Genomic DNA, 21,572 nt, shown 5'->3' on the forward strand with positions numbered 1-21,572 from the left:
CTATGATTCTATGATTTTCACCAGAATAGATGAGACTCTGTGGAAATGTACTGTTGGCTCAGATATCATTTGTTCCTTCCCACAGAAGAGACCCCCAGGCAGATCTTCTTTCTGTCCTGTGTCAGCTCAGAGAAACAGTCTGCATGGTCTGGGACTTGGCATATGATTCAAGAGCTTCTCTTGTAACTTTCAGTGTGTGCTTGGCTACGCAAACATTGATGAAATCCCATTAGGGCTGTGTACAAACACCACGGTCAGGGTACAGAGGCAAGCAGAACTAGAACAAAGATGAGGTTGTGGCTGCTGATTACAGCGGAGCTTCCAGGCTCCATTTCACCCCATCTGCACTTCTTTTGGGTGTACGGGCTGTGCTACACTCAGACAATCCCCTGCAGCAGGGGGTGAACAGGAGCAAAACCCACTGGTGTCAGAGTTGCACCTGGAAACAGGCTCGGGAGACAGTGTGATCTCTGGAGCTAAGAAATTCATCAGGGTTCACTTAACAGCTTCTGAAAGGCAGCCAAGTGGAGCAGAAAGCTCATGTGTGAACTCCTGCCCTGCAGCCCTGCTGCTGTACTGGGGAAAGCCAGTGGCAATCCTGCTGTGTGCCGTGGTGCTGGGCGCTGTGCCACGGCCCTGCACGGTGCTGAGATGCAGAAGTCAAGCACAGGCGCCGTGTGTGGGCAGGATGGGTGTCTGCTGCTGGGGCTCAGCGGTTGATTTTCAGGCAGGGCAATATTTGTGTCCCTACCTCACCCTGCAGCTTGTGCCGGGCAAATGCACTTCCCTGGCTTAGGCTGATAATTTCTTGGACCCAGAAACCATCAGCTAACCCTCCTGAAAACCAGCCTGTCAGATGGGAAATGTGGTCTGGCCTTTGGTATTACAGCAGGCGGTTGGGTAGGAGGATCCTAGGAATAAGCCACTCTTCTGAAAGGTCTCCTGTGTCCATTGGAGCCCCCACCATGCTGTCAATGCAGTGCTGTCACTACAGGCTTCGGTCAGCTGATGTGGGGGTGTTTGCATCCTGGAGGGCTCTTGATGTGGAGGGATTTGTGAAGGTTGATGATGTATCCTCTGTCACGCTGTGGCCCTCAAAGCACACTCAGGTTGGACTTGTAGCACCTCCATATTTTTGCTCCTGGGCTGTTCTGTAGCTGTACTGTCACACAAAAAGGGTCTCACAGGCAGTTATGGGGCTCCTTTTCACAACCTCTAGGAATCAAGGTCTAATTTTCCTTAGGATCTTCCTTTGATGAGAAGAGGAACCAAGAACAGGGCCTGGCAGTGGAGAAGCTGTTTGCTAACGTAAGCCCAGGTGCCCATCTCCAGCCACAGCTCTGGCTCGGCAGTGCCCAGTGCCTGAAATAGAACCCCAGGCATCCACGGCTGCACACATAGCAACGACAGCCTCATTAGGTAAGGGAGAATGAGAGGAACTGGACCCCGATTGGAACTGGGCCCAGCACAGGTGAAGCCATGCCTCTGCATCCCTAAAGATGGAAAGCAAAGCCTGCAGGCAGAACAAAAGTACAAAAGCACCTACTGCAGGCTTTGGAAGATGCTTGGGGGAAAGCTGCAGTGAAAAAGATAAAATACAGAAGTGAACTGATGCTTATCAGAGCTGATGAGCACAGTATTAACTGAAGGTGCAGGTCACCTTAGTCACCTCCATTTGCTGCTCCAGTCCCAAACCCCTATGACTGAGAAGAGCTTACCTTGGAGGACTGGGACCTGGGGATACTCCTTAGGTTGGGAGAGGGGGTGTTCTGCAGGCAGTGGTTCCTCCAGCAAACCTTGAGCATGCCTGTTGCTCCTGCCATGTGTGCTCATACGGTGTATGTTTAGCAGCGAGGCATTTGGAGAAATGAAGTCTATCAAAATATTTTAAAAGCTGGATGAACGAACAGATGGCTTTGATGAGAGCTGATCTGGCTAACGAAATGAGGGCTATCACTTAAGCTGAGGAGCAGTTGCTCAGGTGCTGTATTAAGCTGTACCGCAGCTCAGCGATTCCTGGCCCCTTCCTCCCACCCCCAGTGCTGGGTGGGCGATGCTTCTTGTCCAGCCCTACTCCAGCTTGGGAGTGGAAAGAAACAGGACAGGAAAACCAGGTGGTACATCTATTTTCAGAACACATGCATGCCCCAGGAATGAAAACAAACGCTGAGCAATTCCCCTTTCTTCCTTCCTTCTCTCTTATTTACTGCTTTCCCTGAAGAAGAGCCCACCAAAATGACAGTCGGCCTGCAATGGCCAAACCATCCCTGAGAGGGGTTACCTTTGGTTCTCTCCGAGCTGTGAGTGAGGTCTGCCAGGTGGGATTTGCTTTGTGGAAATCCTCTCTTTTGTGTGAAAAATAGCTTTGAGGGCAGATCCTAACACCCAATGTCAGGGCACAAGGACTCTTACTCCTCCTCTGCATCGTGAGAAGAAGGTGGGCACGGAGCTGGCACACGGTTTGGTCCTCACCAAGAGCACTGATGTGGTGAAGCGTGGACAGGGATCACCCACACGCTGCAAGGCATCAGGAGAAGGAAAGCTGTAATTCTGAGCATCTGTGTGTATTGGAGCTGCTCTCCTTTCTGGGGTAGGTAAATTGCCAGGCAGGTTCCCCATTGCTGGGCAGGATGAGTCTGGGAGTCTGGTATGCGTGAACTGGCAACTGGGATTGTTCCGTCTGGAGAAAAGGAGGCTCAAGGGAGAGCTTGTTGCTTCCTACAGTTCCCTGAAAGGAGGTTGTGGCAAAGTGGGGGTCAGCCTCTTCTCCCGGATAGCAGTGATGGGACAGCAGGGAATGGCCTCAAGTTGCACCAGGGGAGGTTCAGGTTGGATATTGGGAATAATTTCTTCTCAGAAAGCGGTGATGCAGTGGCACGGGCTACCCAGGGAGATGCTGCAGTCATCATCCATGGAAGCACTGGAGAACAGCAGAGACGTGGCACTGAGGGACGTGGTAGGGATGGGTGTGTGGTAGAACTGCGTGACCTCAGAGGTCTTTTCCAACCTTAATGACTCTGTGATTCTACGACCGATGTCGATGTCGGATGGCGGAGACCAAGATGGGACAAAGGCGGGACAGGGAAGGCCCTGGAGGCACATCAAAGCGATCTCACAGAGCCATTTAGGAGCACTGGTGATCAGCAAGGCTGATAAACTGAGGGATGCAGCTCCAAAGTCCTCGTGCCCGCGGCCCTCCCCTCAGGGAGGAGCAGCCCGCTTTCCCGGGCCCGCTCCCGCCTCCGCCCGCAGCCCCGGGGGTGAGTGCTTCTTTGAAGCCGTGATTAATTTCTGAAAGGTCTTCGGTGTGCCGCCGGCTCCCTGCGTTTCCCAGCACTCGAAGGGACGCCATCTGCTCAGAAAAGAGCTCCCGCGAACAAAATATCTCAAGCACTCAGGAGTTTACCGAGAACGAAATTGCTTTAAAACCCCCATATGCCGCATTGTATCCCTTCCAGCTTTGGCTGGCGGCAGGCTCGAAGCGACGGAGGAGGTTTGCCATCGGTTGCCGGGTTTTCCTTTCCGGCTGGAACCAGCGGGCCGCGGCGATCGCTTCCCGGCACCTCCGCACAAGGCTCCCTTCAACCTCGGCCGCTAAAGCCAAAGGTGACCGATCTCCACACCTCACCGCAGGGGGCCGTGCCGCCGTCAGAGCCCCGCCTGGCCGGGGCGGGGACGGCGGCAGCCCGGCCCCTCCTCCCGCCTCCCTCCCCCCCGCCTCCCTCGGCTCCTGGTGCCGTCGCCGCCGGCAGCGGAGGTTGAGGAGCAGCCGCCGCCCTCAGGTAGGAGCCGCCCGCCCGCCCGGCGGTCGCGGGTGACCGTTGGCGGCGCTCGCCGCGCCTCGGGGCCGAGCGGGGGAAGAGCCGTGCGTGGCTGCGTTCCTCCTGCGGCGCACCGGCGGCGGCTCTCGGAGTGCCCCGGCCGGCGCTGCAGCCTCTCGGCGCGGCCAGTTGCACGCGTTCGTCTCCTTCCAGCAGCCCGCTGCGACGCGAGACCCCGATGCCAGAAAGGCGGGCCCGGCCCAGGTCTGCTCTCAGGCGTCGCCTCAGGCTGTAGCGCGGCCGCTCAGCGCCGTTCCCCGCGTGGCCCGTGAGTACCGTGTGGCAGCCGCGGCCGGGGTGCGGGCGTTCGGAGCGTACGGTTGTGCGCGGCCCCGGGGGTTGGCGGTGGGTTGGTTTTTGGTCGGCCGTTCTCCCCCAACTGCGAGGCAGGGAGAGTCGGTGGTCGAAGGCAGCTGCCGCCGTTGCTGGAGCGTCCCCTGCTTGTCCCCACGTGCAGCCCGGAGGCGGCCGTACCTTTTCCCATTGCTCTCTGAGGAGGATGGCGTTTGGGCGCTGCGCAGCCCGCAGGTGTTAGCTGGGCGCTGGAGCATCCAACCAATTGCTGGCGTGCCTTATCTCTGTCGCTGCGCGCTCGGGACCTTGAGATAAACCCGAAAGGGCTCTGCTTTGTGTTGGCACTGGTAGCCCGTGGGTGGTTGGTGCGTCACGTGCTGCTGCGTGTCCCTCCGGTCACGGCGATCGGGCGTCGAGAGGCTGCAGCTATTCTCACTGGCGAAAAGCAACTGAAAGCTATAGCCGGCCCTCCATTTAAAGCCGGCAGAGGCCGAGCAACGTACAACCTCGGTTTGTGCCTCTCCCGTTGGCTGCCTCCTAACGTCCCTTCTTTATGCCTCGCCGTAGGGCTGGAGCGGTTCCCTCCTTCTCCCAGAGCTCTTGGCTCGGTGGCTATTCTGTGTAATGACTCAGTGGCCGGGTGTTGTGAAATGCCTATTGAAGGAATGCTGCTCTGGCGTTTCATGCAGCTTGTGAATGGGCCCTTGAGATGCTTCTGCACGTTCTCATCTTGGGAAAGATTTGCAACTCCATTAGCGTGGCGGTGTTGTCCTTCCTTGCATTCACGTCTCTTGGCAAAATCAACTCCAGGAAGAGCCTGTGACGTTCTTGGCGGATGAAATTAAGATGCTTACATTAAGAGAACTCGCGCCAGGATAGGTTTGGTGAGCTGCCCGCTGTTACTGGAGTACTTACATTAGAGGAACCGGAGCTTAATTGCTTGGGGGAGTAGCATGGGGCAGTGACAGCAAGAACAAAGCAAATGGCTGATCGTGAGAGCTGGGATGGAGACAGCAGAGAAAGCCTAAAGTGAGGAAAATCCCTAGGATCCCCAGGCTGGCTGTGGCTCCGGGTAGCCTGGCCTAGTGGTTGGCGACCGTGCGTGCAATATCCAACTGCCTCTTGAACTTGGTATGTTTCCTTGGGAAAGCATGGGCCTGCTGAGGTGGCTGGTGTCATCAGCTGGAGTTGACGACTCAGATTTGGCATCACTGGTGGTGGCAGCAACACAGAGCAGAGCTGCGGAGGGGAAGGTTGGCTCAGCATCGTCCCCGCGGAGCAATTAGCTCTCGAAGAAATGGTTTCTGCATTTCCCAGGGAGAATTTAGGTTATTTTTCCCACTTAGCATTTTATTTTGGCTCAGGGGAGGGTGCTGACTGCGTTCCTTATTCTCTCATCCCTGGCTGCTGATGGAGGTGCTGGTGGCCTCCCCGCTTGAAGACATGAACCCAAGACTGGAGCAGGTTACTGCAAAAGCTGAGAATGGTCTCAGTTGAACAGCAGTGCAGGGCTGGCACGTGCTAACCTCTGCAAAGAGGTGAGGTGCCACAAGATTTAGTTCTGCACCCAGCCAATGCAGCAGGGTGTAAGTGTGAGGTGCCCAAGCAAATCTTGATTTTAAACTATCCTCAGTCCACACAGAGATTGCTGAACATCCTCAGGCATGCATGTGACGTGCCATTGAACAACACTAGAAGGTGTCTGCTCCAGCCATTACTTCCATGCTCTACCTTGGAGGGGGCAGCAGGGGTATGTACAGTCCTACCTCAGCACAGTGCCCACATAAGGGGCTGCAGCGGTGTCCTTCCCAGCCATGGACTGCTGCCCCCATCCCTATGTGCTGCCCTTGGCTCTGCCTTGGGAGATGAGCCCTGTGCCACCTACCTTTCCCCCCATCAGACACCTCTGAAGTAGGTTGGGAAGGCTATGATTTCTTGGCGGAGAGGCGCACTGAGTGGCAGAGGAGCTGTGGTGAGCCGGCAATGAAGACAAGTGTGATTTCCAGTGTCTGATTTAGTCGCGTCCGTGCATTCTTTGTACCTTCCTGAGGGGGAAGGGTAAGCAACAAGACCTGCTATTTGTGAGCTGAAAGCATCGTGCTGCCTTGGCTTAGTCCAGTAGAAAGCAGGAGAGCTGCTCTAGCAGCAGTTATCTCGCAGAGGAAGGAAACGCGGGCTGTAATGGGAGGTGACATCTACCTGCTTGCTCCCCTCCAGCGGGATGAGAACAAGGAGCTCAGCTGCAGCTATGGGATGCCACTGCGTATTTATGGGCTGCAGGAGAAAAAGGCGAGGGCTATGCTCATAGAACAGCTGCAGCTGGAGCAGCAGGGGCCGTGGGGAACCGGAGTCCTTTGTGCAGGGAGAGGAATAGAGATGAGATGGGTGGGGAAATGTGCTCCACCCACAGAAACAATTTCTTCTGTTCTGCTGCACCATGCTGAAGATCCATCTACACGCTGGAGCTGACTGCTCGCTACATTGAGTATTTAATGCTTGCATGGCTTTGTGCTCCCTGCATGCAGTTTCCTCTGCTCCCAGGCCAGGGAAGAGATCTTATTTGCTAGCTTATCCTTCTTGTACGGTTTGTGATTCAGCCTCGCTTGAGCCTTATGGTTTTATACAAGCCTGGCGTGGCTCAGGGTGAGACGAGCCCTCAGGCCTCACATCGAATGGTGCTGTGCAGTGCCCCTCTGGCAATGTGCAGGGTGCAGGAGGGCAGCACAGCTGATGTAGGGCCGCTGCCCTGGGGAAAGCAAAGTGGGCGCTGGAGCGGAGAGCCTCCCGTTGTTCACATTCTGTTTGCATCTCTTGGCTGTGCTGGTGCCTGAAGGAACGTGTGTGCAGGACAGCAGAGCATGAGGAGGTATTTGGTCCACTGTCAGAGGGCTCACGGGGTGTACAAGGTGTTCTGTGTTTGGAGCATGACAGCATCGTGGCACTTCTGAATTGCATGTATTGCAGGAGTGGCTCTGGCATCTCACAGTCTTGTCCAGTGGGATCTTGCCTGTAGGACAAATACTTCCTCAGGAGAGTATGTGCACAGCATCCTTAAGGCCCGTGCAGCATTGCACAGCGTCCAGAGCTGGTCCTGTTTGTCACGCCTCGTTGTGACAGCGCTTGAGCTTGGCTCACCTTTGGGAGCATCCAAACACCGTTTTTAGCTGATAGCTGTAGCCAGGATGGGAGCTGGTCGTGTGCTTTGTGGGGGTGAGGAGAGAACATGTGCATCCATCTCACTTTGCTCTGCGGACTGTGCCGGTATGATGTGTGTGGAATGGGTAATGATCACGGGAGGGAGGCTGTGCTGCCACGTGCCTCTGGAAAGGATCAAGGAGCGAGGGCTGCGGGTCTGGTGGAATGACCTTGCACAAACTGCTTCAGGAGAATGCTTTGAGAGCTGCCTCTGTTCCCTAGGTGTGTCTGAATAGAGCCTCCCTGCTGCAGGCTCTCTGTTCCTGTGCAGCCCAGCAGCTGCTGCCCTCATGCAGCAGCTTAGCTCCTCACACCAGCTGTAGTGGTGGGTAAGGCTGGCAGTGTGAGGTTGGTCTTGGGGCGGCACCTGCTGTGGGGATGCGCTCTTGCTGCTTCCAGCACGGGGGGACAAGGGGTTTGATTGCCTGGGCCCTCTTTTTACTTTTACTTTCTACTTTACTCTTTGTTTCTAGCAGGTATGGACGGGAAGAAATGCAGCGTGTGGATGTTTTTGCCCCTTGTGTTTACCCTATTTACGTCAGCTGGGTTATGGATTGTGTAAGTTACCTGCTGCACTTCAGGAGGGCGGATCTGTGGGGGGGACACTTGAGTTTCTGTGGGGCTGCAAAGGCACTTGGGAAGGCCAGAGGCCAGTCCATAGAGGAGCATGTGCGTTTCCCTGAGTTTCTATGCTCCCCAGGCCAAGTTTCCAACCTTGGCTTCCTCATGGCACCCATTACTGGAAACTGCCTTAAAAAAAAAAAACAAAAAAAAAAACAGGAGGCCAAGATGCAGAAATTTCCCTCCATCACCTTTTCTGTAAATGACTCAGCAGAGCTCTTGGAGAAGTGCTCAGGCTCTGCTCTGGGATGAAGAGCCCAACGTGCAGCCTCGTACGGACAGCCTGCTGGCAGCGTAATGCTGATGGCTCGCTTTCTCAGCAGCCCTTTTTAACAAAAGACACACAAGGTGTGTGTTCCCCTGAGTGGGCTCTCCCCAGGCATGCAGGCAGACAACTGCAGCATGAATTTGGGAGCGAGAAGTATGCAATCAGCAGCTCTGCTCAGCCTGAGAAATGCTGTATTGGTAGGGTGTAACTTTGGCCACGGATCTGGAGACGTTTTTCAGCAGCAGGAATAGCTTAAGCTGTTTGTCTGAGCCTATGGCTGCTAAAACAGCTTTTGTGGGGGAAGCAGAGCAAACCAGGTGAATCAAATGATTCAGATTCAAAATGAAAATATTTCCTTGGGTGATTATTTTTAGTCCAGTTCGGTGATCTGCTTCTCCAGCTGGCCGTGCAGAGCAGATGTAACAGAAAGGCAGGCAACAGGCTGGGAAACAAAGCTGCCTGCTTGAACACTGGCTGCCTCCTTGGGTTCTGATTTTGCCTGACCTCGTGTCACTGGGCTTTAAGGTGCTTACCAGGTTGAGTGGTATTTGGAATAGAAGCCAAAATGAGGTTTGAGGCTGTTTGTGCCTTTTTTTTTTTCTTGACAGGTACTTTATAGCAGTGGAAGACAACAAAATTATTGCACTAAATGTACCGGAGAGGTAAGATGGGGTCTGTGGGCTTTGCTTTCAATTAGTTGTTTGGTTAAAATAATTAAGTGATAAAAACAAAACGGGGAAGAAGTTCCTGAATCTCAACTCCTCTGCGCTCGTGTCTTGTAGGAAACCAGGTTCCAAAAGACCACCTTATATAAGGTGAGTGCTATTTTTCCTCTTACTGTTCTGATGAACGGCTGTTGTTCACACGTCTTTGCCATCTTGGAGTTACAATGGTACGCTTTGTTTTCCAAGTATTGCAGGTGATGCTCCTCCCGCGAGCTGCGTGTTTAGCCAAGTCATGAACATGGCAGCATTTCTAGGTAGGAACCACAAGGAGGATTATTTCTTACCCTCTCGTAATGTATTGTAAGAAGTCATTGAAACATAAGTAATATCCAATACGCGTCGCTCTTTAGATCTGCTGATGTGAAATCCTTTAAGCTGTGATTGCTGCTGATTAAGCCAGGATTGTTTTGGCTTCATTTGTAGAAAGGCAGAATGAGGCTGGATGCGTTTGAGCTTCATTAGCCTTGAAGCTGTGTGATTGTTCTTCATTGCGTGGCGGCTTTCTGTTCTGTGCTGCAAGTGTGAATATTTCCATGCCATAATCTTACAAGTGCAACAACTTACAGTGCAAAAGTTGCCCTGCACCCCCACCCCTTCCCAAATTCCATTACTGAAGCTGTGAGGGCTCACTGGCTTCTTCCAGCAGCAGGCATCAAGGGTAAAGCACTTAATGTTAAATAGAAGGAATGTCTGAAAAATACAAATGCTTGGAAAAGATACCCGCATTAGGCTCTTGAAGTGTTTGCTACCTACACCTATACTGATTTGGAACAAATTATCCCAAACTGAAATGGATGAATGATTATTTTAACTTGTGTTTGCTTTATTTAGTAGTACTTGCGCTCATCTTTCCCTTTGTGGGATGCTTCTTGGTGCTGCCAGTTTGGCTCTTTCTGCTGCTGCTATCAGTGAAAGACATGATATTTCCTTTCTGAATCTGAGAAATTGGGTTGAGTTGAGCTTGGAGATGAATCCATACCAGTGTGTGTACAAGTGAGATCCCTTGACAATCTCAGCCTGCCCTAACGAAGATGCAGCTTGGTAATGCAAAATCCAGTGAGATGAGGTTCCTTGTGAACCCTGACTTGAACTTCCTTATTTTCAAGTATGACTTCTGGGGGTGGTGTTGGCATCCTTAAAGCTTGTTTTTGTGTGTGGCACTGTTTGAAGGTCAGACCTCGCTTATCAAACCAGGGTCTCAATTATTATGAACAACTCTGCTTCCAGCTTGTGGGCTGTATGGAAGGGCAGGGACTGTCTTGGTGCTGTGATCTGGGTAGACGTGAGGACAGAGCCCCCTGAGCACAGGGGCAGGTGCTGTGAAGGAAGGCTAGAGCTTTTTGAAGCCCAGCTCTGCTGTCTGCTTTCATCGCTGCTTCTCCCCGCTGTGAGAAGAAGTGAAACCAGGGAATCTCCAGACTGCACATTTGTTTTTATGTTGTCTCTGCTTTATGGAGGAGGCCAGGCTGGCGATGGTAGATTGGATTCCTCTACTGCATTGGGGTGCTTCTGACTGGCTGCCTGGAGCTCATGCCTCTGCTGACTTCAGTTGTGTCAAAGCCTTTGCTGCTGGAGGAGAACCAGCAGAAAGCACTAAAGCCAGAAACGTTAGCATTTCTGGAAATTCAAAATGGTATTGTTTCACACATAAAGCAGGGAGGTGACCTCTTAATTCCCCTTTGTCACTCTCGTTGTTGTTTTAAGAAACGGTCACATGGTTTCACAGGGAGCGATATCTCTTTTGTGAGGATCGTGAGCTGTAGAAAGGACAGTGGAAAAGCACAGGTGAGCCCCCTTAGTCAGGGAGTTTCTGTCCCTAGCAGTGGAAAACAGCTGTGAGCCCAGCCAGGTGCCTTCTGCAGCACGTTTTACCTAATGACCTACTTCATGCTCTCTCTTTCTTCCTCAGCACTTGTTGTTGCTGTCCTGCGTTTCATTCAGCTGAAGCCAAAGGTGCTGAACCCTTGGCTGAACGTCAGCGGCCTGGTGGCGTTGTGCCTGGCCTCCTTTGGGATGACCTTACTCGGCAACTTCCAGGTACTGCACACCAGGCTCGCGCTGCTGCATGTGTGTCGTAAGGCTCCTGCTTTCTAAGCGGGTCAGCCCAGGTCTTTGAACTACACGTCTGGTTGTGCCCCAGCCCTCCTCATACCCACCCTGCCACCTCTGCCTGATGCTTATCGTGGCTCCAGGACACGCAGAGATGAAGGACCGTGGTAATTGTTTGTATACTTCATGCATGCTTGACCTGCTGAGAGCCAGAGCAGGGAGCCTCCTGAATCTCCTGAGCCCTGGGGTTAGGTGCAGATGGTCCTGGGTAAATGGACTGAGCTGGAGGTTTATATCTGTATCTGTGTTAGCAGATGCACAGCTGCCAATGCGTATTTAGCAGACATTTCAGCGTCCTTCACTTAAAACGTGTGTTGGTTAAACCTACCTCCTGCTTGTCCTCTGACTCCCACGAGGGGGATGCAGCAGAGAAATGCTGCCGCTCTCCCCGGTGTGATGGGTGCCTGGATGAGGTCCCTGCAATTCTCCATCTGTTCTGCAACTGCTTGACGAGCAGTCAAGCTGTCAGCTCTGCAGCCTTACTCCGTGGGGTTGTGCGTTCACTGTGATCACAAGTCTCTGTCTGTCAGGTCTGCAGTGAAAAGCAAGCAGTGAGAGCAAGTGGGCTGCTTTGGTTTTCCTATCCCATTGCTCTCCCTGTTGTTCTGTCTCATACCAGGAATGGAGAAAGGCTTCTCAACTGCTTTTGCAGGAATGGAGATGGGTTTTCCTGCTAATACAGAAAAAGCACTTGTTTTTTGAAGGATTAGTAGCTGTTTGGGTTGTAGAGCAGTTGTGGGAACTTTGTGTCCTTTACAGTCTGTCTTTTTTTTCTTTTTTTTTCTTTTCTTAATTAACTGTGAGCTAATTGAGCTGTTCTGGAGGCCTTGCTAACTCCGTGGCCCAGGCAAAAACCTGCAGGTTTAGTTTTTCATGAGAGCTTCTCAACTAAGAATGACAAAGCCCTTGTAACAACCACATCTAGGTGCAAGAAGAATATTTCTATGACAGGGGCTAGGTAGTAGGAAGCAGTTTGCACGTCTTCCTTTTTTCTCCCTCTCAGAGCAAATGCTTGTTCTTGTAAAGTAGGTGCTGTGAATCTTTCATGGCTATACATTTTGGACTAATAATCCGCTCCTTGTTAGTTAGCTGTATCCTTGCTTAGATCTTGTGCCAGGCCATGAAAGCGTGTGGTAATGAGACTGAAGCCCATGCTTTTCCCTGCCTAACGACTGAGCTGAACGTGGCATTAAATCACATTGCTAGAAAATTACAGATTGGGTATTTTAGAGTCTCCATGAAGGCTGTAAGCCCCATGCAGTGCAGGCTGCCTTGGGAAAACAAGTTCAATCCCGTTTTTGCTTCTACCATAATTTGAACCTGCTCTTTTCAAACAAAAACAGAAACCAAACAACAACAACAAAAACCAACAAACCCAAACCCCATGAAAGCAACAACCCTAAAAAAAAAAACGGGGAGGGATCAGCACAAGCAGGGTGACTGCTCTGTTATTTTGCACATTGAGCATTGCTTGGAAATTGGTTAAATCACGGAACAGGAATCAAGGCTGCAAAGAGGAATTATGCACTGGTGGTTTATTCTTTAGAAGAGCCTCAGAGGGAAGAGGGAAAATGTTAAGCCTAAGCCTTGCCCTTAGTGGGCTTTCTGAATGTATTTGCATCCTGGAGGGATCTCTTTGCAAACTCTTGTTTGTGGAATGTGTCTGTCCCGTTCCTTTGCAGCACTGCACAGTCACTGAGCCCTATGAGAAATGGCAGCCAGGAGACAGAAAGGCACTTGCACTCCAGTGGGGTTGAGTTCATGTTGCCTCAAACACCAGTGCTCGAGAGAGGTCGAAGAGGGAACAAGCAGTCAGCAGTTGGTGGGAGAAGCTTGCCAAAACAGAAGCATATTTCTGCTAGCTCAGTGGAGGTGCTGGGGCTCTGGCAGCCCGCTGCGTGGATGGCACTGCTCTGTGCAGCTGGAGGCTGCAGTTTGCTGTCATTGCAGGGAGCTGAACAAGCGCCTGGCAGGTTGTCCTTTCCTGCCCCGACCATTGTGTCAAGCCAGAGAAGGATTTCTTCCTGAGCTTTGCATCGGTGGGTCTTGTCAGGGAGCTGTGGAGGCAATCCCCAGGAGGCTGCATTTTCCACTGTGCTTGGTTTTGGACAGAGGATCTGCCTGACTGTGACAGCTGTCAGCTTATCTTGGCTATCTTAGACCTTACACCTCCACCAGAAGAAATGATACAGCATCTCTATCTCACACCCCAGTGGTTCTTGCTCTTCTCTGTCCTGCCCTGTCGGCACTCTAAGGTAGCTAGCAGATGACTCCTGTGTTGTCCAGGCAATCACTGTTTTGTTTCTTCCTAGCTTTCTAATGATGAGGAGATCCACAATGTGGGCACATCACTGACCTTTGGCTTTGGGACCTTGGCATGCTGGATTCAGTCTGCTCTCACCCTCAAGATCAACCTGAAGAATGAGGGACGGAAAGCTGGGATTCCACGAGTTGCCTTATCGGCCGGCATCACTCTCTGCGTGGTGCTTTGTATCCTTTTGTTGTGCCCTGTGGCATATCAGGTATTGTCAGTGGCTGACTCTGCAGCAGGGAAGTTTGGCTCTTACAGCCATCCTTGGAGCTCAGAACATTTAGGAACACTGCTCAGATTTTTGTCAAGGCACCGATCTGTGATCAGTTTGTTTTGCTACCTCTGTTTCACAGGAGTGCACTGCTTTTCTCATGGGCTACACCCTCACTTCCACCATAAATGTTTGTAAAATTTATTCTTAGTGATTTCCAAAGTGGCTACAGTAAAGACCAACGTATGTTTGATTTAATGGCTACCTCCAGGGTAGCATTTGAAATCATGCCAAATACTGAGATGGAAAAGAATGTCAAGAGCACAGAGGGATAGGGGTGGTCATCAGGTGTCTAAAGATTGCATATATGCTCCTGGGTTCTACAGACAGTCATCCGCTCTAACGGTGGCTGTGGCATTGAGGTGAGGAGCTGCTGGCTGTGTTGACTTCTGGTAAGACTACATGTTTTACAAATGGGGTTTTGGTTGTGGAGTCTGCAGTCACCCCAACCAGGTGTACTTCATGTTCACCTTGTACGTCTCAACCCCCGCTCAGCCCTTTTGTTGCTCACTGGGGGGTGGTTATTTGAGTTGGATTCAGTCACTGCTTAGTTGTGTCTGTGTTAGTGCTGGGGTAAGTTAGAGGGCAGGGAATAATCTAATAATAAGTTATTTTGAGTAACAGCCCATTCTTGAAACAACTGTTTTTTTTACCTATGAGGTTGTATGATGTTTCTGGAGTGCAGAGGAAATTCTGAGAGACAGGAGAGCAATAAGGTTAGAGGAGATGTGTAGAGAAGGTAAGAGTGTAAAGTGGGAGCCCACACAGCTTGCTGGCTCTGTCGGTGGCTGGTTTGATATTTAAGCAAGACTTTTCCATGCCTCTGTTTTAACATCTGTAAATGTTTCAGTGGGAATTGGGACCAGAAGCCCTGACCAGCATAGAACAGCTGTTACGTTCCATAGGCAGTTCCCATCTTGTTGGATACCTGATGTCCCTTCCACCTCTGGCACCACACTCACTCTTTATGATGGCTAGCCGGGTTGATCATCATCCTGGTGGCTCTGATTGCTAATATTTTATTGCCTGTCCTATTGGCTTTTCCCCCTCTTGGCCGGTGTCTCTGTTCCCACAAGCATTCCCAGAATGTTTTCCTTGACCTTTCTCTTCCAGATTTCATCCTGATGGCGCAAGGCATCCACATGTATGCTGCCAGGATCCAGTGGGGCCTGGTGATGTGCTTCCTGTGCTACTTTGGCACGTTTGCCGTGGAGTTCAGGCACTACAGATTTGAGATAGTTTGTTCTGAGTACCAGGAAAACTTTCTGAGCTTTTCTGAAAGCTTGTCAGAAGCCTCCGAGTACCAGACGGATCAGGTGTAGCCTGTCCTTTGGCCAGGGGGAGGGGGGCAGGTGCACTTCTATGGTTAGACATGACCTCATTTACACTTTTTTTGATGAGTTTGTTTTCCACGTGCAATCATTGTCGTATTGCCAAAGGGCTCTGAGGGCGATTGCCTCATTAAGGGCCAAACAAAAATAGCTGCCTGCTGGAAGAGGACTGGATCCTTCTGAACAGCAGTGCCGGGTAGCACAAGTTGTTCAGTTTGTGCTGTCAGAGACTCTTTCTCAGCAGCTCCATCTCACACCTGCTGTTCAAGATGTTCGGCAGCAGATCCTCTCGGTGCCCCTCCCAGGCAGGCACTGCTCTGCCTGTCCTATAGGGGAGGAGATGAAGGAAACAGGCCTGTCTGGGCATCGTCTTCAGACATTGCTGGTTCCTGAGTTGCTAGGCTGCACTTTTTGTATCTTTTTTGCATTGTTTTCTTTGCTGCTGATAGGAGTAACTTGGTAGGGTGAGAAGGAATGGCTGTTTTCTCTGGACTTAAAACTGGACATTGGAAGACCCAAACTGACCAGCATTTACGAGCAGGTGGGCATTGCTTCCAGCCTGGAAAGCAGCTGATGGCAAAGCTGGATTTGGGAGAGATCATGTGAGACTTTGCTGATGCTGCCTGGCAGCAGAGAGGACTGTGCCCATGCCAGAGGAGATGGCACAGGGGAGCACTATGCTGGGCTTGGTGTTTCGTGGGCTGCAATGGGGACTGATGGAAGCCAGGTGCTGAATTAATAAGTGAATGCCTATGTGCTCTAAAGATGACCCAGAAGAGGCTGCTCTTTTTAAGTGTTTAGTGCTTCCACTACATATCATCTGTAGGATTTCAAAAGCTGCTTGTTGTTGTTGTTGTTGTTCACAGAAGAGGTAAACATTGTGTTAGAGACACTGGACTTACCTACAATGAAAACAGAATCATTGCAGCTGGGCTTTACTGTGTGTAGGGTTTTTAGTTGGTTTTGTTTGTGTTTTGCTCCTTATGCACTTACAAGTCAAACTTCAGACACATTTTGTCCCTGTCTGCGATCCAGACTTCTCCCTTGGCCAGTTTTCCTGAATGGGCTTCTAATGAGTGTCAAGGCTGGGGGACTTGGCCTAAGTCACCAAAAGCAGGAGTAGCTTTGCTCTGCACTCCTGGGGGTGCTTGAAGTAGAAATATAACAAGGAGAAACATTTCCTGCAGACATAGTGTGTGTGTGTGTGGTTAAAGCCCATCTCTGAGAACACGGAGTTGGGGAAGGCTGCTGGATCAGACAGGTAGGGGATGGATGGGACTCATTTCCCTAAGCAGGCTAAGCTTAGGTTTGCTTCTTCTGCCTGTGCTGACATGGGGCATCTCATCACCCCTGTGGGAAAAGAAGCAGAAATGAAAATGGTGGCAAGAAGTGTTTGTAGGGAAACTCCTACCACACTATAGTATTTCTGACAGAAAGGGAAAGGGCATGAGGGCATTCAGCGCTCTGCAAAGGGCAGAGGCCTCTCCAGGAAGGAGAAATGGTCAAGAAGACCTTCTGTTAAAGCTAGTGCCCTTTACATGATCTTTCATGGCTCAGAACTTGTTTTTGGGAAGGGAGGTGCTGAGGCTGTGGCTCAGGGCACACCAGGTCATCCACAGCTCCACCAGCAGTCCTGCACTGAGTGGTGGGGGATGGGATGCAGGGGGACCCAACGTGGGCACACGGTGGATGCATAGGGAGCACAGAGCAGTGTTTTGCTTTAAGGGTGTTTTATTGTAAATAGTCCTCTTTGTTTTGTTGGGTTTTTTTTTAAATCAATTACTACTTTTTGGTTTATTGTTTTATACTTTGTAACAACTTTAACAAAGAAAAAGAAGGATGATGATTGTGACTTGTTTTTCCTTTTCCTATATGCAATCCAAACTCAACTTCAGGTTTTTGGTAATAACTCTGTACATTTCTTACAGTATTTCTAACAGCACATTTCAATACAACTAAACGACAACCACTATACACTTGACCACTAAATAAAGTGCTTTTATGGAGAAAGTGAGTTTTATTTTTGTCCCCTATCCCATGCACAGTTTTACGACGGCAAAGGCAGAACAGAAGATATTTACACTGTTGTGATACAACTTAACACTCAATGAAGCTGGGGATCATTCAGCCATGCAGGTACAGACTGTAGCAGTGCTAATTAGCAGGCTTTCTCAGAGGTGCATCATGCTCTACACAGCCTGGAAAGGCATTCACATTAGCTGCCTCACAGCTGCCATCAAGTTTTAGAAAGGCAGTGTTGGTGTGATGTGTTTGTTCTCTACACAGCTACCTCAATGGGGAGAGCTGTGGATGTGCACCATCAAGGAAGCTCAGGAAGGCAGTGTGTGTGTGCTGGAGGTCTGTTGTGGCCATCTCATCACCAGAGCCAGGAGGGCAAGTTCAAGCACAGCTGCACAGCAATTAGTAAGTAGTGGGTGATAATCGTGAGCTGAGTGCCACCAACAGTGTCAGACCACCACTGCTATTGCTTGGTTCAGCCTCCTGGCTTTCACCAAGTCGCTCCTCAAATCATGAGACTGACGGGGACATGATGCTGCTTCCTCATCTGTCCTAAAGAATGGAGCGGGGATGGCAAAAGCAGGGATAAAAAACAGTGGGTCTTTTGTTTGTATTTTTAAATAGATTTGTCCTCTAGGTGCTGGGATCACTGATGACAGGCAGCAAAGCTAAATACTGGAATACAGCGAACACAGTGTAAGCAAAGCTGTGGTTTTATTGTCTGTACAAGGAAAAGCTCCAAGACCGTTGCTATAAATTGGCATGATTAAGGTAAGGTGGGTGAAAAGATCTCTGGTTTCACTCTCATTCAATGCAGCGGGTTGTTTGGCAAGGTCTGCTTGCAGCCGACCAGCAACAGCTGGCTACTGAGGAGCTATGACAGTTTGGGCAGAAATGCAGCCAAGCTGGCTGTGGTGTCAGCCTGTTGGATCCCATAGACCCACACCACCTGGCAGCAGCAGCACGAGGTGGGTCCAGAATTTAATTTTTCAAGAACTTAATTGTTACTGTATGCTCTACTTCATTCTGGTGGGCTGACAGTGTCACTGCAAGCAACGTCTGCACACAAGTCATACTGTTTTGTACCTAGGACCTGCTGTAGGCATAGCCAAGATTGAAGTCATTCCTGGTATATTCAGCTTGCCTGCAGCAAGGACTGGCTGTCTGTGGCAGCCCTAATGTACCGCATCAGGAACCCCCCACTATACTCTCTATTCATACCTGCATTCGTTGTGGGTCCAATACACGACGTGGGTTTGGTTTTAGATTCTGATTATGGACAAAATTACTTGAAGTTACACAAGGACAACTCAGGTGAAGCACAGCCTTCTGTGCGTGCACCACTTTCCTTAAGTGGAGGAAGGCAGGAAAAGTTCAGTGAAAGATGAGATGAGGCTGTAGTACGATTTCTCATCATCTGTCAGTCCTGCGTTGCCAGGTCTGATGACCACAGCCACGTGAGTGTCCGCTTCCTCGGCTGCATTCGCTTCTGAAACAAATAAGAGAGGGAGAGAGTGGAGATGTGCTTTGTGATTTCGCCACAGGAGGGCCCTTAAGGCTTGAACAGACCCATAAAACCTGCTTTTAAAGGTTAAGACTGACAGAGCAGCGTTTGCAGGTGGCACTGGCTGAAGTTAACCAGCTCAACACCCCTGCAAGCCTGCAGTCAGTCCTCACGAGCTCCCTTCTCACCCCAAGCACAAGAGGAGGCCTGGGGTAGACTCTGCAGGGACAACGAGGTGACTGCAAGCTCCCACCAACAGTGCTGCTAGGACTGAGGAGGAGATGGAGGCTAACTCCTCGGACTAAGCTGGCTCAGACCAAGGTATCTGCCCATTTCTGTCAGAAGATGCTCCCAGGAAGGGTAGTAAGAGGCTTCCCCAATCTGGCTTCCTAGGGGTTAAGCCTCAAAGACCAGGATCAATGTTTTCCCGCTGTTGTGCAGCAGAACCAACCACTGACCAACCATACCAAGCACAGCAGGCATCGCTGTTCCCAGCACAGGCCACAAAAACTCCTGACCCCAATTGCAAATGGGGCACACCAACTGCTTCAGCAAATGCTCCACTCTGCTTTAACACACTCTCCTTGTTTCCTGGGGCAAGGACAGGTTTTCTGCTTGGCCTATTTTTCCTCACTGCACAGTGTCACACACAGATATCCCACTGCCCTGTGCAAGCCTGAATGCTTCAGGAAGGAGCACAACAGTGGCAAGCCGGGTGCCCTAGAAGCAGTGTCTGCAGCATCACTGGGTGGCTGTGACAAGTCCTATGAGGCAGCAGGGCTGCAGGTCACTTACCTCGAGGGACATCAGTCAGGAAGAGGATGTTGTTGGTGTCACATCCTATACTCGCAGCAATCCTTCGGTAGCTCTCGCTTTCTACCTTGGGACCTATTTTGGTGTCAAAGTGGCCATCGAAGAGCTGAAAGACAGAGGAAGGCGAAGGCTGGACACCATATGAGAAGCAGAGAGCTAAACTCTGCTGATAAGCGAGGCTCCCCCACTACCCTGCTTTCCCATTTGAGACCCTACTAACAAAATGTCACAGCAAGAACAGCCATGGGACAGGTCTGCTCTGTAGGTGGAGAAGCCATAAGGAAGATGGTAAGGTTATCTACCTCTAGGATATCACCTTCTGTAGAGTATCCAAACAGAAGCTTCTGAGCTTCAACGCTCCCTGAGGAGTAGATGTAGACCTTCATCCCAGCTTCCCTCCACTTCCGGATGGCTGGAACCACGTCCTCAAAGATCCTGCAGCAAAACAGGGCAGCAGGTAAGGGCAGGCCCAGAGGCACTGGAGGATGCTTCCAGTGGGATGCACTGCTTCCAGAGGGACCTGTGCATCCCAGGAATGCCTCAGAAGGGGCAGGGACAGAGTAAGACGTAGCAGATGGAGGGGGAGTGGTGCTGGAGGAGTTCAGTTTTAACCCATGCTCAAAGAGCAGCCTTCCCACCAGCACCACGTGGCCACTCAGCCAAGGCCTGCGGGTGCTGCCCCGAAGAAACACAGGGCTCCCAACAGACGCAGAGGGAAGTGTGGGACTGAGTTCTGCAGCCTTGTCACAACCAGCTGGCCCCTTTATCTCCAGCTTTGTTACATTATCTGTTTAACGAAATGTATTACGTTATCTGTTTAACGAAAGAAAAAAGTAATTCAGTCATTTTATAGTGATTTACGTATATGTGGAGTCAGCCAGAAATATTGTGAGGCTGCTGTACAGCACCTGCAAGGCTCACTCTTTGGACGCTGCCAAGCAGCAGGGCTAAATCCACAGCTATTGGGCCACTGTAAGATAATTCTCCCTGTTGATAAGGCAGCAGATGGGAAGGCTGTCCTTCTTGACTTCTCTATGGAGGCACCGACCCCACCTACATCTGTCCACAAGTTCAGGGCCTGATGCAGCCCCTCTGGATACCAGGACCGGGGCACCTCGTGCCTGCTCCTTCACCGTTACTCACTCTCCCTTCACCAGCCCCGTGGCGTAGGCCGCTCTCCACATGTGTCCCTGCAGCTGCTTCAGCGCCGTGGTCTTCCTGTCCAGGGCCATCTGCCAGTGCACGTTGTCCACCACTGCCCGGATGACGCGCTCCAGCTCCTCGTCCCCGCTGCCGCTCTCCAACGGGATCGGCACTGCTCCGTCCAGGCCCGAATCCTCCTGGGCCTGGGGATGGGGGAAGTGAAGGGCACGGAGGGACAAGGAGCCTCAGTGTGACCCAATGCCACGCAATGCCCTCACCTGCTGCCTCAAGAGCCCCACGTCCCGCTGGCACTCCTCCTCCTCCCAGTGCGCGCGCAGGTACTGCTCCACGTTGTCCCTGATGTAGGGGAACAGGGTCTCCTGGAGGCACATGTTAATAGGGCAGCTCAGACACCAAAACCGGAGAAATGCTGAAAGGGCTTAAAAACCTCCATCCGAGCGCTGGTGGTGAGGTGGGAGCAAGCAGGGCCGGGCCGGCACCGTGGCCACTGCAATCAGCGGGGCCACCCAAATCCTGAAGCCCACCTGAGCCACTGGAACCCTCTGCAGCCCCCAGTCCTCCCTTAGGACCACCACAGTCGCTAAGACCCATCGATGAAGCAATCGTAGTCGCTAAAGCCTACCAAAATACTTAAAACCGTGCCAACACAATAAGATAATCCCTCCAACAGCCGCCCACCATAAAACCATCCACATACCTAAACCAACCCCAAACCCACCGGAACGCCTAAAACCACCCAAACCCATGGAATCGCACCCACCCCTCGAGCCCACCAACGCTCCTAAAACCCACGGTCATCCCCGGAGCCCACCGAATCACCAACGTTGCTAAGAACCGAATAGGAAAACCACTCACATCACCCAAATCCCCGAACCCCCCCCCCCAAAACCCCAATCCCCCCCGCCCGGGGCCGCGCACCTGCACGAAGGCGATGGGGGTGGTGGTGCCCTCCACGTCCAGCAGGATGGCGCGCACCCCCGCCGGCACCGGCAGCACGCCCATGGCGGCGGCCAGCGGAGAGCGCGGGTGGCGCCGCCGCCGCCGCAGGGGGGCGCTGCAGCGTCCCCCGGGCGGCGCTGATTGGCTGCCTTCGCCGCTATATAAAGGCGGCGCAGGCGGTGCCCGG

General features: G+C 51.7%; 2 protein-coding genes across 13 annotated transcripts in view; one reads left to right on the forward strand and one right to left on the reverse strand.

The window, feature by feature from the left end:
* Nucleotides 1–16,956, forward strand: part of TMEM150C (transmembrane protein 150C) — a 20,029-nt gene extending 3,073 nt beyond the window's left edge. For 3 of the 12 annotated variants that reach the window (XM_025149988.3, XM_025149990.3, XM_046941236.1), the window contains exons 3-9: nucleotides 7,784–7,868; nucleotides 8,808–8,861; nucleotides 8,982–9,014; nucleotides 9,111–9,178; nucleotides 10,834–10,961; nucleotides 13,346–13,523; nucleotides 14,729–16,956. In XM_025149988.3, coding sequence (XP_025005756.1) covers nucleotides 7,789–7,868; nucleotides 8,808–8,861; nucleotides 8,982–9,014; nucleotides 9,111–9,178; nucleotides 10,834–10,961; nucleotides 13,346–13,523; nucleotides 14,729–14,937 — 750 coding nt within the window. In that variant the 5' untranslated portion in view covers nucleotides 7,784–7,788 and the 3' untranslated portion in view covers nucleotides 14,938–16,956. Of the gene's footprint in view, nucleotides 1–3,722; nucleotides 3,783–3,974; nucleotides 4,090–4,716; nucleotides 5,000–7,783; nucleotides 7,869–8,807; nucleotides 8,862–8,981; nucleotides 9,015–9,110; nucleotides 9,179–10,833; nucleotides 10,962–13,345; nucleotides 13,524–14,728 lie in introns of those variants that run through there. The other 9 variants (XM_025149989.3, XM_025149991.3, XM_015276481.4 and 6 more) reach the window with 8 other exon arrangements.
* ENOPH1 (enolase-phosphatase 1) lies at nucleotides 16,936–21,474 on the reverse strand. Its single transcript, XM_420559.8, has 6 exons — nucleotides 21,365–21,474; nucleotides 20,704–20,805; nucleotides 20,426–20,628; nucleotides 19,585–19,717; nucleotides 19,265–19,388; nucleotides 16,936–18,454 (listed from the first exon to the last, which is right to left on the reverse strand). The coding sequence occupies exons 1-6, from the start codon at nucleotides 21,446–21,448 to the stop codon at nucleotides 18,315–18,317; spliced, it is 786 nt and encodes a 261-aa protein (XP_420559.7). The 5' UTR covers nucleotides 21,449–21,474; the 3' UTR covers nucleotides 16,936–18,314.
* Between the last annotated feature and the right edge of the window lie 98 nt (nucleotides 21,475–21,572).

Source organism: Gallus gallus, chromosome 4 (assembly GCF_016699485.2).
Source record: "Gallus gallus isolate bGalGal1 chromosome 4, bGalGal1.mat.broiler.GRCg7b, whole genome shotgun sequence".
NCBI lineage: Eukaryota > Metazoa > Chordata > Aves > Galliformes > Phasianidae > Gallus > Gallus gallus.